Genomic DNA, 14,589 nt, shown 5'->3' on the forward strand with positions numbered 1-14,589 from the left:
CTTGTTTGCAGATAAGACTAATATATTTTCCAGGATTCAAAAACAAGCCAACATCCTCCACCCAATATAACATGTGATTTTGTAGTGTGTGTGTGTTTAGTCGTTTAGTTGTGTCCGACTCTTCATGACCCCATGGACCAGAGCACACCAGGCACTCCTGTCTTGCACTGCCTCCCGCAGTTTGGTCAAACTCATGTTCGTAGCTTCGAGAACACTGTCCAACCATCTCATCCTCTGTCGTCCCCTTCTCCTACCGGTAGTGCCCTCAATCTTTCCCAACATCAGGGTCTTTTCCAAGGATTCTTCTCTTCTTGTAGTAAGAATGTTTTTTTAGAAAGCCTTACCAACAAGGCTGTCAGCTTTCTGAACTGCTCCTGCTCATCTGCCTTTAACTGTTGAAGTTAACCAAACATTTTAAAAAGTTCAGCAGGAGCCTGGAACATAGAGGGAAAGCAAGGGGAGCTGCTCCTGCCGTTAAAACAAAGTGCTAAATATCTGCATGATGAGTTGCTGCTTAAGGTACAGGAACTGCCAATAAAAACGCTGGGAACCCTTTGGGTAATCAGGTCACAAATTTTACTAGATATACAATTCCAGGCTTTAGATGTGCAGTGTGGATGTGAACCTAGCCTGGCATCACCTCTTATTGCATTGTTTTGTATATTATTGTACTGTATATGAGCAACCTGATTCTAACATCTTTTGGAATCTAAAACACAGCCCCAATATTCCACAAAAGTCAGTCTTGACACTCACCTTCCTTGAGCAGCTTTTCATCATTCAGCAGGATGCTGCAAAATTGAGGGACTTGCTGCCTCCATTTCCCCAAGTCCATTTTTCCTACCGTAGAAGAGCTCTCAAGAGAAGGCTGCTTCCTACTGTCTCTTCCCATCTCCTCCACTAAGCCTGGGCAAGAGCACAGCATTCTTCCCTGGCAGTTCACTCCATGCATTGAGGCCATTGTGACCTCAGAGTAGATTGCACCAATCAAACACATCTCACTTAACTTTTGAGCCCCATCCACCACTAAGTGGGCTGTAGCTACATCTTGCTGCAAAGGCTACCTTTTGAGATGGAAAAATGGGCTCGTGGCTTAAGATCAGGGCTTGCACAAATGTACCTAGAAAGAGTTGCGGTTGGGGAGAGAGGGTGGTATATGTGAAAAGGAAAGAATGAATGAATGAATGGTAACATGCGATCAGTTCCCAGAAGGGTTGCTGTGTTAGTCTCTTGTGGCCAAAAAGCAGGCACAAGAGATGCTAAGCATCTGGGAGGGGGACAGATTCAGGTAGTATGTGGAACAGCCCCCAGGTGCTGCTGGACTCAGAGCAGCCCCCTGCTGCCCACATGCAGCAGCACACACAAGCTGTAGGATGTCCATAGCTGCATAAGCAGAAATCCATCAGATATTGTTTTCCCCTAGGAAGCTAGGCTGATGAGGTTCCTGGAAAACTAAACAGCCCAATGCCAAGGGTGATTTTTATCAACAGAATGGGATGGTATCTGGAAAGAAGGGATGTTGTGAAGCCTGGGGGGGAAGACAGGAGTTGAGGGAAAGAGTGTAGCCGCATTCAATGGGCGTGACAGAGCAGGTAGCTTGAAAACTGAGGTCCAACTTTGTCATACTGCACCTATAGAATGTCTTCTTATTGTGCAGAAAAAAGTTCAGATCTGATCTTAGATACAAAGGTGGCAACCCTAGCTGACATTTATCTTTCTCCCCAGAGAAGATGCTAACTCGGAAGAGTTATAAAGAAACCTCCCTGGGGAAGTCCACCTCCACAAATGGAGAACCCCTGATGACATGGAACCATCTCACTGCTCCCCTAAAAGCATAACAAACATACACCCCTCAGTTGGGAGAAGCCATCATTCAAGAGTTACAGAGCATATGCTTGGCAAATAAGGTTGCAGGTTAAATGCCCAAAATCTCCAGTTAAAGGATGCCTACTAAAATGGCAAGTGGTGCTGTGGGTTAAACCACAGAGCCTAGGGCTTGCTGATCAGAAGGTCGGCGGTTCGAATCCCCACGACGGGGTGAGCTCCCGTTGCTTGGTCCCAGCTCCTGCCAACCTAGCAGTTCGAAAGCACGTCAAAGTGCAAGTAGATAAATAGGTACCGCTACAGCGGGAAGGTAAACGTCATTTCCGTGTGCTGCTCTGGTTTGCCAGAAGTGGCTTTGACATGCTGGCCACATGACCTGGAAGCTGTACCTCCCTCGGCCAATAACACAAGATGAGCACCGCAACCCCAGAGTCGGTCACGACTGGACCTAATGCTCAGGGGTCCCTTTACCTTTCTAAAATGGCTGGCTAAAACCTCTGGGCTGAGCAATTGTGGTTATGGAGAAATGGGTGGGATTACTAGACCATGAATAAACTAGGGAGGTTATTTGTCCATTTGTACTGCTGATGGTACGTGTGGGATTTTCAAGGATCACAACATAATGTTAATAAATAGCAAAACCTGCAATCCTGGGCGTCAGGAGTTGCTGTGTATTTTCAGAGTGCCAGCTTCTGGATTTCACAGGGGGAGGTGTGTGTGTGTGTGGTCTTTTAAAGGGTTTTTGTTCACCTATGAGTGTGAAGAGAGCTGAACATATCAGGCATTAATCAAGAGTAGCCACCCTCAGTGCGAACCACCCAGAGACCTGCATGTGTATAGGGCAGAACTCAATAAATAAGAATAAATAATAGCACCCTGGGTCCACAGTCACAATCGTTAATAGAGATCAACTCTTTGCACCTTCCTTTCACCCACAGGTTCATACTCAAAGACATGACTTCCCCAAAGAATCATGGGAACCATAGCTTGCCTCTCACAAAGCTACAATTCCCAGCGCCCTGGAATCTCATAATGCTGCAATGAGAAAAAGATCCCCCACTTTCCAAGGCTTGCAGGAACGTGAAGTGTGTGAAAGGGGCCCTGGAACTCCCATAAAGCAGCATTTCCTCCTGCAAGCGGCTTTGTGTTGGAGCGCCTTCTATGATGATGTAGAGAGTTTGACCTCTGGGTGTCAAAAATGCCCCATTTCTCAGACTTTCTTAGTAATCGGGGAATTTTCGTGCTTAACATTCTGGCTTTCTGGCTCATGTTGCAGCCAGCACCCGAACGATCCTGAGACCCCTGCGAGTGTGAGTCAATCCTGCATCCTAATATGTGTAACAACATTACCGCCACGTCTGGAAGTAATTAAATGTCTCCGCACTCTTGTCATCTGACTTCCTGTTGCAGCCCTCTTGTCCCTTCCTCCAAAAGGCTGAAGCAGCCTCTCCTTTTCCCACTTAGCCAACAGCAGGACTCTTTAATAAGGTCTGGCATACCTCAACCCACCCCAAACAAAACACACACCTAAACCTTGCGACCTCTCCCTGTGTAGAAAAGTCTGATTCAGGACTGGTAATCAGTGAGTCAACGGTTTAGCACATTTGCACATGCATGCTCTGGCCCTAGAAAGTCCCAGGAGACCCAATCACCCTTGCCAATTCCACTAGCCAGGAAGCTCACTTTCCCAGTCTTGCATCGATCAAGCAAGTTCAGTCCCTGGAAGGAAGAAAGAAACCATCTCATTGTACCACGAAACTAGGCAGTGCAGCAAGGCTTTCTTTGTGGTGGCCCCTGCTATGACCTGAGGTGAGGTAGGTCAGCACAAGAAGACTTCACAATGGAGGACTCAGCACCTTGAGCATAGCTAGGAGGATGCGGGGGGGGGAGCTGCCCCTCTAAATCAAGTAAATAAAAAAAATTACTTAACTAACCAATTGCATTGCAGATTACTTGGTTCTGCCCCATCCCCCCAAAACCTCCTCCCCAACATAAATCCTGGTTACGCCCATGCCCAGCACCCTTCTTTTTTTAGCAAGGTGTGCTGACTCCCATAGGCACCACTGATCAATACCTGCTGCTGGAAAAGAGCAGCATTTCAGAGCCTCAATAAGAAAATCTACCCACTTTTGGGGCAGAGCTCCAGAAGCCACCACCCTCAGCATCAGCGCCAGCCCTGCTACTGTCACCACCACCACACCTGGGATGGAGCACTGAGCCCATTTCTCATACTTCCTACGCTGCAGATCTGCTTCAACAAACAGCCGTTTATCAGCAAGCTCCCTGATGGCTGTTGGGGCTGGTCCGGGCAGCTATAAATACTTAAAATTAAATAAAAATGTTGTACAAGGGTATGCCTGCCAAAATCTCCTTTTCTATACCTCTATATGCAGGAGCCCTGGGTCTTTTTTTTCACCTAGTCACCCTCCTGCAGGTTGTGGAGGAGCTACCAGCCCTCTTCATGCATTTTGAGGAGGACTTGTCAATGTGTGGTGATGGGGGAGCATGCACAAGTGTCCTAGCTTCCCTCCTCATCCTTGTCTCCATCGCCCTCTGCATCTTCCCCTGAACTGTCTGCAGCAGGGAAGCCTTCTGTACTCATGGAGGCTTTGCGTGTTTTGGATCCTCGATTTTCCGGAGCTCCAAAACACATTGGATCAGTCAAGGAGGGGAACCTTTGTGTGCAGCGACATTTACCCACACCCACTACTGGTATGCTGCCCTTGGAGGGTTGGAAAAGGTTGAAGGCAGCCCTGTCCAAAAAGGGGTTCACCCCCCCCCTGCTTCACACGTGTATCTATATACAGTACATACATGCCAACTGAGAATTACCCTTCATGCATTTGATGGAGGAGGCTGAAGCCAGAGAAGTAGAAACCACAACAAACTTCATTTGCAGCTGTGCAGAACTTCGTTTGGGGGCCAAATGCAGATCCACAGGCCACACCTCCTCCTCAGACCACACCCCTCCCCAGAATGCTCCATGCCCTCCATCAAGTGCTTTCCCCCTGGGTTGGGATGCATCTATGAACTATGGTAATATCTCATACTAAGGAAAGAATCATATCCATTTGCTTGGCCTGCTTTTGCCTCCCTGGCAGATTTCCTATGAGTGAATGCAGCCCTCAGATTGAAATATGCTCCCAGACCCTGCTTTAAGGTGGCACAAGACTGCGGTTTTTGTAGCGTCCTGTGCTTCTGAACGATGCAGGCTGTCTCAGTTCAGCGTGGAGGAAGGAGGTAGAGAAAACTTGTTTAGACCAGCAGGTTGTCATTACAGCCATGACTGCAGGAAGTGACTCCGTGCCAGTACCAATCTTGGATAAGGCTAGTGTATTGTGTTCAGTGCTGCCTGAAACAGAGCTCAATAGCATCTCCTCAATAATACTTCCCCCCTCCGCACCAGTGGAAGGGCCATACATAGCTCAGCAGTGGCAGAGCATCTGATCTGCAGGCCCAAGGTGTTAAGCTCCATCCTCAACATCTCCAAGTGGGGCTGGGAGAGAACCCTGCCTGAAATGCTAGACACCACTGAGCTGGATGAACCTAGGGTCTGATTCAGTAGAAGGTCTGGACACCAATTCCTGCTTTCACTCACCCAGGACCCACTTCTCATGGTGTTGCCTAAAGCAGGTCGCTTTGCCCTTTGTTCTGGCAGGGCTGGTTCTAGTTGTGCTGTTGTTTGAGAAATGAAAGCAGAGCTCAAACACATGGAAGAACGGTCCAGCTTTGGGCTACAAGAAGCAACATGTGTGGGCTGCAGCAAAGGCTCAATTTACTGGTTGGTTGAGATCCAGTGGTTTCGATACATGGTCTGTACACTGCATCCTCCCCCCACCCCCATTCCTTAGCCAGACCGCCCTGCAGTGTTGCAACCACCCACCTCTCAAATCTGGCCACTGACAATGAGTTACGGCCCCATTGAACATGGCAATTTTCCAGGACAGGGAAATTCCTCAGCGTAGGAAAAAAAGGGCATTGGGATCATTGCCATGGGCGCCCAACACCTACTGACTGCAGCTTTCCAATATACGTAGACTGCTTATACACACAGCAAAACAGACGTGTGCAGAATAGTCACGTGTCAATCTGCATGAAAACTACATGCCTTTTCTCTGCATACAAGTGCTTTTGTTTTCGTAGAAAGTTTGCTGTGTCAGTAGCAGCCCTTTACAGGTGAGAATTATCTACCATGCCATAAAACCATAAACCAGCTATGTGGGACAGAAACGCTGCTCATCTGAATAATGGAGCATCTGCACATTTTAAAACATAACGACTAGAAGCTTGTGTCTTTCAAACAAACAAAAGGAACATGGAAAAAAAAACCCAAACAAATTAGATTTACAAGAATCCAAAGTCTGCATATTGGTTGGGATAACAGAGGACAAATTCCTCACTCACGTTTTCCATTCCACCCCCACCCCAAGTTTGCTTTTTGGAATAAGGCTGCTTGTTTTCACGGATCAGGGAAAAACCAACCAGCTGCAAGCACCATAGTAGGGTTGTGTATTTACATAGCGCCTTGATGATCGTGAAACAGTGGACCAAGAAGGGCTTTGAGTCCACAAGGAGGTGCAATTGCTCCCCACAAAGTTCTATGGAAGGTAGACAAAGTGTGTGTCTGCATGATCTGTATATAGTGCAACTTAGGGAGGTCCTAGACAAAAAGGGTAGGTTTGGGAGAGTGGTTAGCAGGAGCTGTTTGACATCCAAATGTCTTCTGAAAATTCTCCCCTTGCAAAACCCAGCTCCCGTGACGATGGGGCATCCTGGCATAAAGCAACAAAGTCTTGCTTAGTAAAAGAAAGGGAAGTAGCATCTTGACTCCGTCTCAGCAGGCTCTTTCCAAGCGGTGGTGAGCCGGGGGGGGAGGGGTTGAGTCTTTGGTTCTGGAGGGGAAAAGGCACCACCCCAACGTCAGAGCAAACTCTCAAGTTCTGCATCTAGCCCCCTGTGTCCCACTGGGAACCCTTTGTGGTGTCAGATTTTCAACCCAAGACGATTCCAAAGAGGACTTCAGGATTGGGGAGTTCCACATGAGGCAGCTCCCAGAGTCACCAATTAATCCTGGCGACCTGCCACAGGCCCTTTCTACAGAGCCACTGCCTGAACTTTTAGTCTGTTTTCCAGGGGAACGTTGGCTGCATGGCAGGCAGGAGCCTGGGCTGTGATAGGAGTAAGAAGCCACGAAGGAAGCTGTGTTCCTGTAGGAGGATGAAGCATGTCTTCTTCACTGGTTCATGGGCTCTTCTTCCATTGGCTCATCCTGCCGTCTAAAAGCAAAGGAAATCTGTTAGGATAATACTTCATTGAGATTGTGCAGGTCACCTGGCAACCATCATATGCGCCTTTGTAACCTCAAGGATTGACTGCCGCAACACACACTTTATGGGACAGTTCTTGAAGACTGTTTAGAAGGTGCAGAATGCAGCAAAACCAGACCTCCTGGTTGGGGTGGGAAAGCATATATCATCTGTGCTGCATAATTTGTGAACACCTGATGGTCAACGCACAACCTGAACTAGGAGTAAATTCAAGTCCAGCCCCAAATATGGAGTGTCAAAAGATAAGCATATCCTTGTCTGTTTCTTGTTGGAGGTATGGAATAAAGTTACCATGAACTTGGGTTATTCACTGGATGTGAGGCCACCCAGTGGGTTCATGGAGAAGTGTGCACATGAACCCAAGTTTCCCAGATTTAAATCAAATGTTCTCATCTAATATACCACCCTGGCTCTTTCTAAAAGTGGTGGCTGTCTCTTCAAAGTGTGAGCCTCCACTGAAACAGATGCTGCAATCCTCACTGGATGGCCGTTTTGAAATGTTTCCTCCTGCAAGCAGATGCATTTCAGCTGTTCCTAAATAAAAAATAAAAAAAATGGAATTCCCAGTGTGCCCCAGAAGGGGACATGAGCTCCAGTAGGATTTGCATCTGGGAAATTTTCCTTTTCCCTTCTTTCAAGTGCTTATCTTTTGAAATAAATGTTGTAGCGGCCATATTTATAGCTGTGCGTGTGCACAGTTTGCTTGCAAAACTGACTTTCACCCATGAAACCGCTTTCATAGTCCAAGGAGGCATTGCACTCACCTTTTCTCTGCCATTACTGAAAGTGAGGCCAGTGCTGTCACCGTCTCCACCTCTTCTGTGTCGTGGTGTTGCGCTTCCAGGAATGAATAGGCCACAGTGGGGGCAAAGCGCCGCACAGAGCTCCAGTACTGGCCTGAAACAGAAGAGGCAGGATCAGTGCCTGGCTTGTCCCCAGGGGCCAGTACTCAGTTAGGCACCGAAAATGGTGCACAGGAGCTTCTTTGAGGGTCAGAACCTGTTAACCCAACTCCACAACCTCAGGATGCTGCTCCCAGCTGAGTTGTAATGGCAGCCTATGGTAACTCAGGGCAAAACGAGACGTAACGGTAAATACACCTTTGCATTTCATGTGCAGGTTTTTAAACAACAAGCTGCATCCGTTGGTGTGTTGCAATGGCACCAGAACAGGTGTGGAAAGGGAATTAAACCTTTACCCTCTCCTGTTGTGGTCTTGAGGAAAAGGAAAACAAAGCCTTTCCTATTGAGCTCTGAGATACCAAGGAAAAGGCGAATGACAGAACTAGCTGCTGTCCATCCTTCCCGCATACCTGCCAGCCTGCTGTGCTGGAAGGAAGGGCCTTCACCCTACTTACTTTGTACCCGGATCACAGCCTCCAGGGAGCGCACCGCGTTGCCGCTGGGCTTCTGCTGCAGGGTTTCCTCGGGGAGAGGCTCCAGCTGTGGGAACAAAACAGGATGGGATGTGACTGTCATTCTCAGACTGAGCTATGGTTTGCACATAAGCAGGACCTCACAGTGAGCTTTATCCACATGCCCAACTGCATGGAGATTGACTTGGGGCTTATCCACAACTCTATTTGCCCCACCATTTCCCCCTGGGAAAACTCACAGTCTAGTGATGAATCAGAAGACATGACAATTGGGTTTTCTGTGGAGTGCCAATCATTCCAATTTAGCACTAAAGAGGGGTTTTCTGGGGGGAAAGCAGATGGGCAAAGGCAAAATCGCTTGGACCCGTGCCTAGGAAATGTGGGACAATTGAAAGTGTGGAGGAACCCTCAGAGAAGAAAAAAAAGGATGCTTGCAGGCAACTGTTTTACCAAAATTGTTTTAGCCATACAGAGCAAAGGGGGTTTCAGCCTGAAGGCAACATTCCCCCGTAGAAGGTGTAGAAAATAATCCTGCTTGTTCAAACTGTGTTTTAATGAGTATGGTACAAGGTGGTCTGCCATTTGTATTGTAAAGTGTTTGATGGGGGAAGTTGGGACGTGCTCAGGAGGGCCAAGATGACCAAGGGTCTGGAAACCAAGCCTTATGAGGAATGGTTGAAGGAGCTGTTTAGCCTGGAAAAGGAGAGATTGAGAGGTGGTATGATAGCCCTCTTTTAATAACTCAAGGGCTGTCACATGGAAGATGGAGTAAACTTGTTTTCTGCTGTTCCAGAGGATTCAATGGATTCAATGGATTCAAGTTACAAGAAAGGAGATTCCGACTAAACATCAGGAAGAACTTTGTGATGGTAAAAGCTGTTTGACAGTGGAACTGACTCCTTTGGGAGGTGGTTGGCTCTCCTCCCTTGGAGGTTTTTAAGCAGAGATTGGACAGCCACCTGTCATGGATGCTTTAGCCGAGATTCCTGCATTGCAGAGGGTTGGACTAGATGACCCTTCACACTCTACAATTCTATGGTTCTGTCTGGTCAGGTGGAAGTCGGAAGGGGTGGAGGTGCATATCTCAGTAGCAAAAGAGGGGTGTTCTGGTTGGTGGCTACAGGCTTAGAATTTTCATTTGGACTTTGTGATTGGCTGGTGCTGGGCTAGAGGGACCACAAGAAGGGTATAAATGGCCAGGTGCTATTGAGTTGGGGCCAATCCATTTCTGTGGGTTGAAGGCTGGGTCCATGTTGGTCTATGCTAGACTTGAGAGGAAGGCTTGGTGGCAAGACTTTCTTGGGTGACCAGATCACTTGCCTCAGGCTGAAGAGACAAAGGGAGGACCTGTCTGCAGCCCTGAGGGAGAGCAAAGAGGCAGTTGAAATGTGGCCCTCTGGTGCCTGGTAGCAAAGTCAGAGGAAGACTCCAGGGCAGGGCAGGCTGCAGTAAAGACCAGGGCAATCGGGCAACAGAGTTCCTCAGAGCTGTCTTGGTGCATGGACCCATCCAGTTGGGCAAAACCACCCAAGCAAGTACAGATCAGCTCCTCTGAGGGCTGGGGGGAGTACCAAAGGCAAGAGCCTGTGGTTTCCTATCCCTGATACATTATAAGGCAGTGTTTCCCAGTCTTGGGTCCCCAGCTGTTGCTGGACTATAACTCCTATAGTCCTTGACCATTGGTCCTGCAACATTTTATGGTGTTTTCAAAAAAAGAAAAGAAAACACAAATGAAGAATTGATAGTCAACCTATTGATCAGGTAGCAACCTTTAAATATCTGGGAATATTTTTTCAGGAAAGGGGCTCATGGCATCATCAGATGAAAAACGCCATTGCCAACGCAGGAAGGACTACTAAAGCCCTTACAAGATTTTTTTATGGGAAAGGGGGTCAATATGTTCCAGCAGCCTCCCAAGTTTCTGCTACAAAAATACTCCCGCAACTCACTTATGGATCCCAGGTCTGCCGTTTTAAAAATTTCGCGCCGGTGGAGGCATTTCAAACCAAATTCTACCGCTGTCTATTGGGGATCCCCCCCCCTGTATATCTAATATAGCCGTCCGCTTAGAAGTTGGACAACTACCCGTTAACGCGCGGCTGTGGATTTTAAAGATACACTACTGGTTAAAACTTATCTTTTTCCCGGCTGGGTTGGCACCTTTAACATTGTTAGACACCTATCATTCTAACTGGAAAGTTTCCCTGTTCAAAAAGATAAGAAGCTTAGGATTTTCTCCGCAGATCTTGATAGCGGCAGGATATGAGAGAGCCAGAAGTCAAATGCTCCAACGTATTAGGGACGTGGAGCTGCAGTGTCATATGGGCAAAATGGACAAACATGCCACAATAAGAGATTTGGGGAGAGGGTTCTCACCCACAAATTACCTGGCAAAACTGCAAATACCCAAGTATAGACATTCCTTTACCTTGGCCAGATTTAATGTGTTGCCCTCCACCCTGTTGCTAGGCAGGGATGAGGGTAAACCATATGAGTCACGTGTTTGCCCATGTGGCTCATCGGAAGTGGAAACAAATTTGCATGTATTGCTGCACTGCAGTTTCTACGAGGATCTACGCCTGACCTTTATCACCCCAGCCTTACAAAAGCTTAAAAATGAACCAGAATCCCAACGTCTGAGAGCCATGGTAGAAGACAAGGTCCCTGAAATTACGATCAATGTTGCCAAATTCTGTGTATTAGACGCAGGAAACAAGAGCTTTCCAATGTCAATACGCTGGCGAATGTGAATATTTAATTTTATTTATGTCCTTTAACTTTAAAGTGTTGTTATGGCCTAATTTGTATTGAAATTGTCCTCTGTTTATTTCTGTGTTATCCTTTGTTGAATAGTTGTATGAGTCGATTTGGTCTGTGACCGTTTAATAAAATTTGATTTGGTCCTGCAACATTCTGTGGTTTGCCTCAGGTGCCAAAATGTCTTGGGCCGGCCCTGGCTGGAAGAAATAAATTTGTGGAGTGACCACATCTGAGTGGTGATATCACCTGTTTGGCTTACAGAAGGTCTCAGGTTTGATCCCTGGCACTGCCAGTTTTGATGTATCTATTTTAGATTGTGAGCCTCGTGAGATTGCATTCTATTACACCTGGGTTTTTTTGTAAAGTGCAATACAGTCGTGGATGTGGGTGGAGCTGTGGGTTAAACCACAGAGCCTAGGGCTTGCCGATCAGAAGGTCGGCTGTTCGAATCCCTGCGATGGGGTGAGCTCCCGTTGCTCCGTCCCTGCTCCTGCCAACCTAGCAGTTTGAAAGCACATCAAAGTGCAAGTAGATAAATAGGTACCGCTCTGGCGGGAAAGTGAATTGCATTTTCGTGCGTTGCTCTGGTTCATAAGAAGTGGCTTAGTCATGCTGGCCACATGACCCGGAAGCTGTATGCTGGCTCCCTTGGCCAGTAAAGCGAGATGAGCACCGCAACCCCAGAGTCGTCCATGACTGGACTTAACGGTCAGGGGTCCCTTTACCTTTTATGCACAGTCAACGGCAATTTTGCATGGGGGTTCATTCCTGGCCCCTGTGCATGTCCTGCTTCACCCCTGTACTGCCCATTTCATGAGGTGTTGAGTGACAATTTGGGTCTATTCTGGGTTTGGTGCTGTGTACGCACACATCATGGCAATAATCAGTTGTAGCCTGTACATAGATGGCAGTTACCAGTGCTGTGTGTGTGGGGGGGGGGAGGTGCTGGTACTCACCATGAAGATGTTATAATAAGTGCCACACTTTTAGCATTTGGGGGAAAAATGGTGCTGGTCTTGCATACCTTTGAGTATCCCCAGTAAGCACCGACAGTTACCTAAATATATCATTCTAATCCCCGGAAGCTGTCCTTGATTCTGCTAAGGGTAGGCTCCACTCACCTCATTGCCCAGCAGGACAGACACACAGGCCTCTGAGGCATCGCAGATGGCAGTCAGATCATGGCCCCCTTCCAGGGCCAGAACAAGAGCACCTCCAGCCACACTCATCAGCTGCCGGGTCATGTAGCCAAAACCTGGAGGGAAGCCAAAGGAAATAAGACTTTATGGCCCTCGCAGACAGAGCACCCTCCCTGTGCATGGAATATATCCCACGCTGTCCTCTTGAACACACCCAGACATTCCACACCTCTCTCTCCCTTTCTGCCCCCCCTCCGGCACCCCACTTTCTCAGAACTTCCTTCCCAGTTATAAAGTGGATGTGGCTGATTCATAAGGCAAGCTCTGCAATGCCTCCTTCCCTAAGCAGGAGTGACATCTGTAGTCAGACCAGGCTGACGTGGGCATAATGATCAATGGGTCACCTGAGTGCACTAAATCTGTCTTCTTTGGCAATCACTCGTAGCTGAGTAAGATTGTCTTCCATAAACACGGTTTTAACAATGGGTCCGTAATTGACTGTGGAGGCCAATTCTGGATCCACCTGTCCTTCCCCAGTGGGGACATTGGTTTCTGGGCGGGAGTTGATCACGGTGTGGATTTTCTAAGTGTGCCTTCCTCCTAGCACGTTTCTCCCTTGTGTCCTGAGTTCAAGTGTCTTCAAAGCCCATGATACCTTTGGTAAAGGCTGTTCTCCAACTGGAGCGCTCGCAGGCCAGTGTTTCCCAGTTGTCAGTGTTTATACTACATTTTTTTAGATTTGCCTTGAGACAGTCTTTAAACCTCTTTTGTTGACCACCAGCATTACGTTTTCCATTTTTAAGTTCGGAATTGAGTAGTTGCTTTGGAAGACGTACTAAATCTGTATGTGGCACCCTGCCAGCAAGTAATCTTATTGAAGTTTTTGAGTGGAGTGCTAACCAGACATTGATGCCCCCACCTCTAAACACTGGATATAACTGAATCAATGGATTCATTTTCTGGCCATATTCAGGACAAACTGGTTGGGAACCCAGATTCCATTACAGACCCTGAGGTCCTGATCCTGTAAATAGTGCTTTTCCTGCTTAGCTACCCTGCTTAGCTACCAAGGGCTGGTGAGGACAACACCCTGTTCATGGTGTGAAGGCCATAGTGGGCTTTGAGGCCCTGGTCTTTGATTGTGACATCATTACCATGGGCTAGGTGAGGATGCCATCATTTGTGACCAAACCTGGACCCCCAATCAGACTTAGGTGATGGAGGCAGATTTCTAATTATCTGGAAAGAAGGCTGAGTTTTTCAGTCTGTCAGCATGCCTTACATTTGGCTGAGACCTTGTAGCCTCCCAGTGGGGGCGGATGGCCGTCAGCTGCATCAAAGCCTGCAGACACCAGCACCACATCCGGAGAGAACTCATGGGCTATCGGCATCACAACGGTCCTGCAGAGGAGGGAAAACAACAACAGTCTAGGTTGGCTAGCATCACTGTCACTGGGCTAGCACACTCAATGCTCCCAGCACACTCTAGCTGTAAGGATGATGCAGAATTCTGCATCAAACCCCTACCAAAAATTCTGCAATGGAAATTCATGGCCTGCTTTCAGTGTGTAAGGCACAGAACTGTGTGCACTTTTAAGATGCACTATACTTCTGCTTCCAGACAATCCATATTGCTTTCTTTCTTTCTTTCTCTCTGCAATAATTCATTCTGATTTTTGCAAGTCACGTGGAAGAATAAGAACCTACACATGGCATGGCCTGAAGGCACCTGATCATTCAGCCACCTTGCTGAAGTTAAGAGGGTCTGGGTCTGGGCCCTGACTAAGTGGGGAATCACCTGGGAACCCCATGAATGCAATCCTCAATCCTATTATGGATGGAAAGTGGACTATAAATACAGCAAACCATAGAACACAAGGCACAGACACACAACCTTCTATGAAATCTTAAGACCAATCAACAGAAGACAATGGGCCATATAGAATTTTTACCCCAAGGTGCTGCTTTATAAAGTAATTATGGAAGGGTCCATAGCTGCCAAGTTTTCCCTTTTCTTGCGAGGAAGCCTATTCAGCATAAGGGAAAATCCCTTAAAAAAAGGGATAACTTGGCAGCTATGTGGAAGGGTCATAGCTCAGTAACAGAATGCCTGCTTCTTTTTAGACAAAATGAAACAGGAGGGTTTTGTTTTTCTTTCAGAATT

At 47.4% G+C, this 14,589-nt stretch overlaps 1 protein-coding gene across 7 annotated transcripts in view; it reads right to left on the reverse strand.

Moving 5' to 3' along the window:
* Window positions 1-6,069: 6,069 nt before the first annotated feature.
* The window catches only part of HDAC7 (histone deacetylase 7), a 195,104-nt gene continuing 186,584 nt past the window's right edge, over window positions 6,070-14,589 (reverse strand). For all 7 annotated transcript variants that reach the window (XM_088661224.1, XM_088661220.1, XM_088661222.1 and 4 more), the window contains 5 exons: window positions 13,708-13,826; window positions 12,408-12,541; window positions 8,509-8,593; window positions 7,916-8,048; window positions 6,070-7,100 (listed from right to left, as the gene is read on the reverse strand). In XM_088661224.1, coding sequence (XP_088517350.1) covers window positions 7,058-7,100; window positions 7,916-8,048; window positions 8,509-8,593; window positions 12,408-12,541; window positions 13,708-13,826 — 514 coding nt within the window. In that variant the 3' untranslated portion in view covers window positions 6,070-7,057. The remainder of the gene's footprint in view (window positions 7,101-7,915; window positions 8,049-8,508; window positions 8,594-12,407; window positions 12,542-13,707; window positions 13,827-14,589) is intronic.

Source organism: Zootoca vivipara, chromosome 2 (assembly GCF_965207765.1).
Source record: "Zootoca vivipara chromosome 2, rZooViv2.hap1.1, whole genome shotgun sequence".
NCBI classification, from domain to species: domain Eukaryota; kingdom Metazoa; phylum Chordata; class Lepidosauria; order Squamata; family Lacertidae; genus Zootoca; species Zootoca vivipara.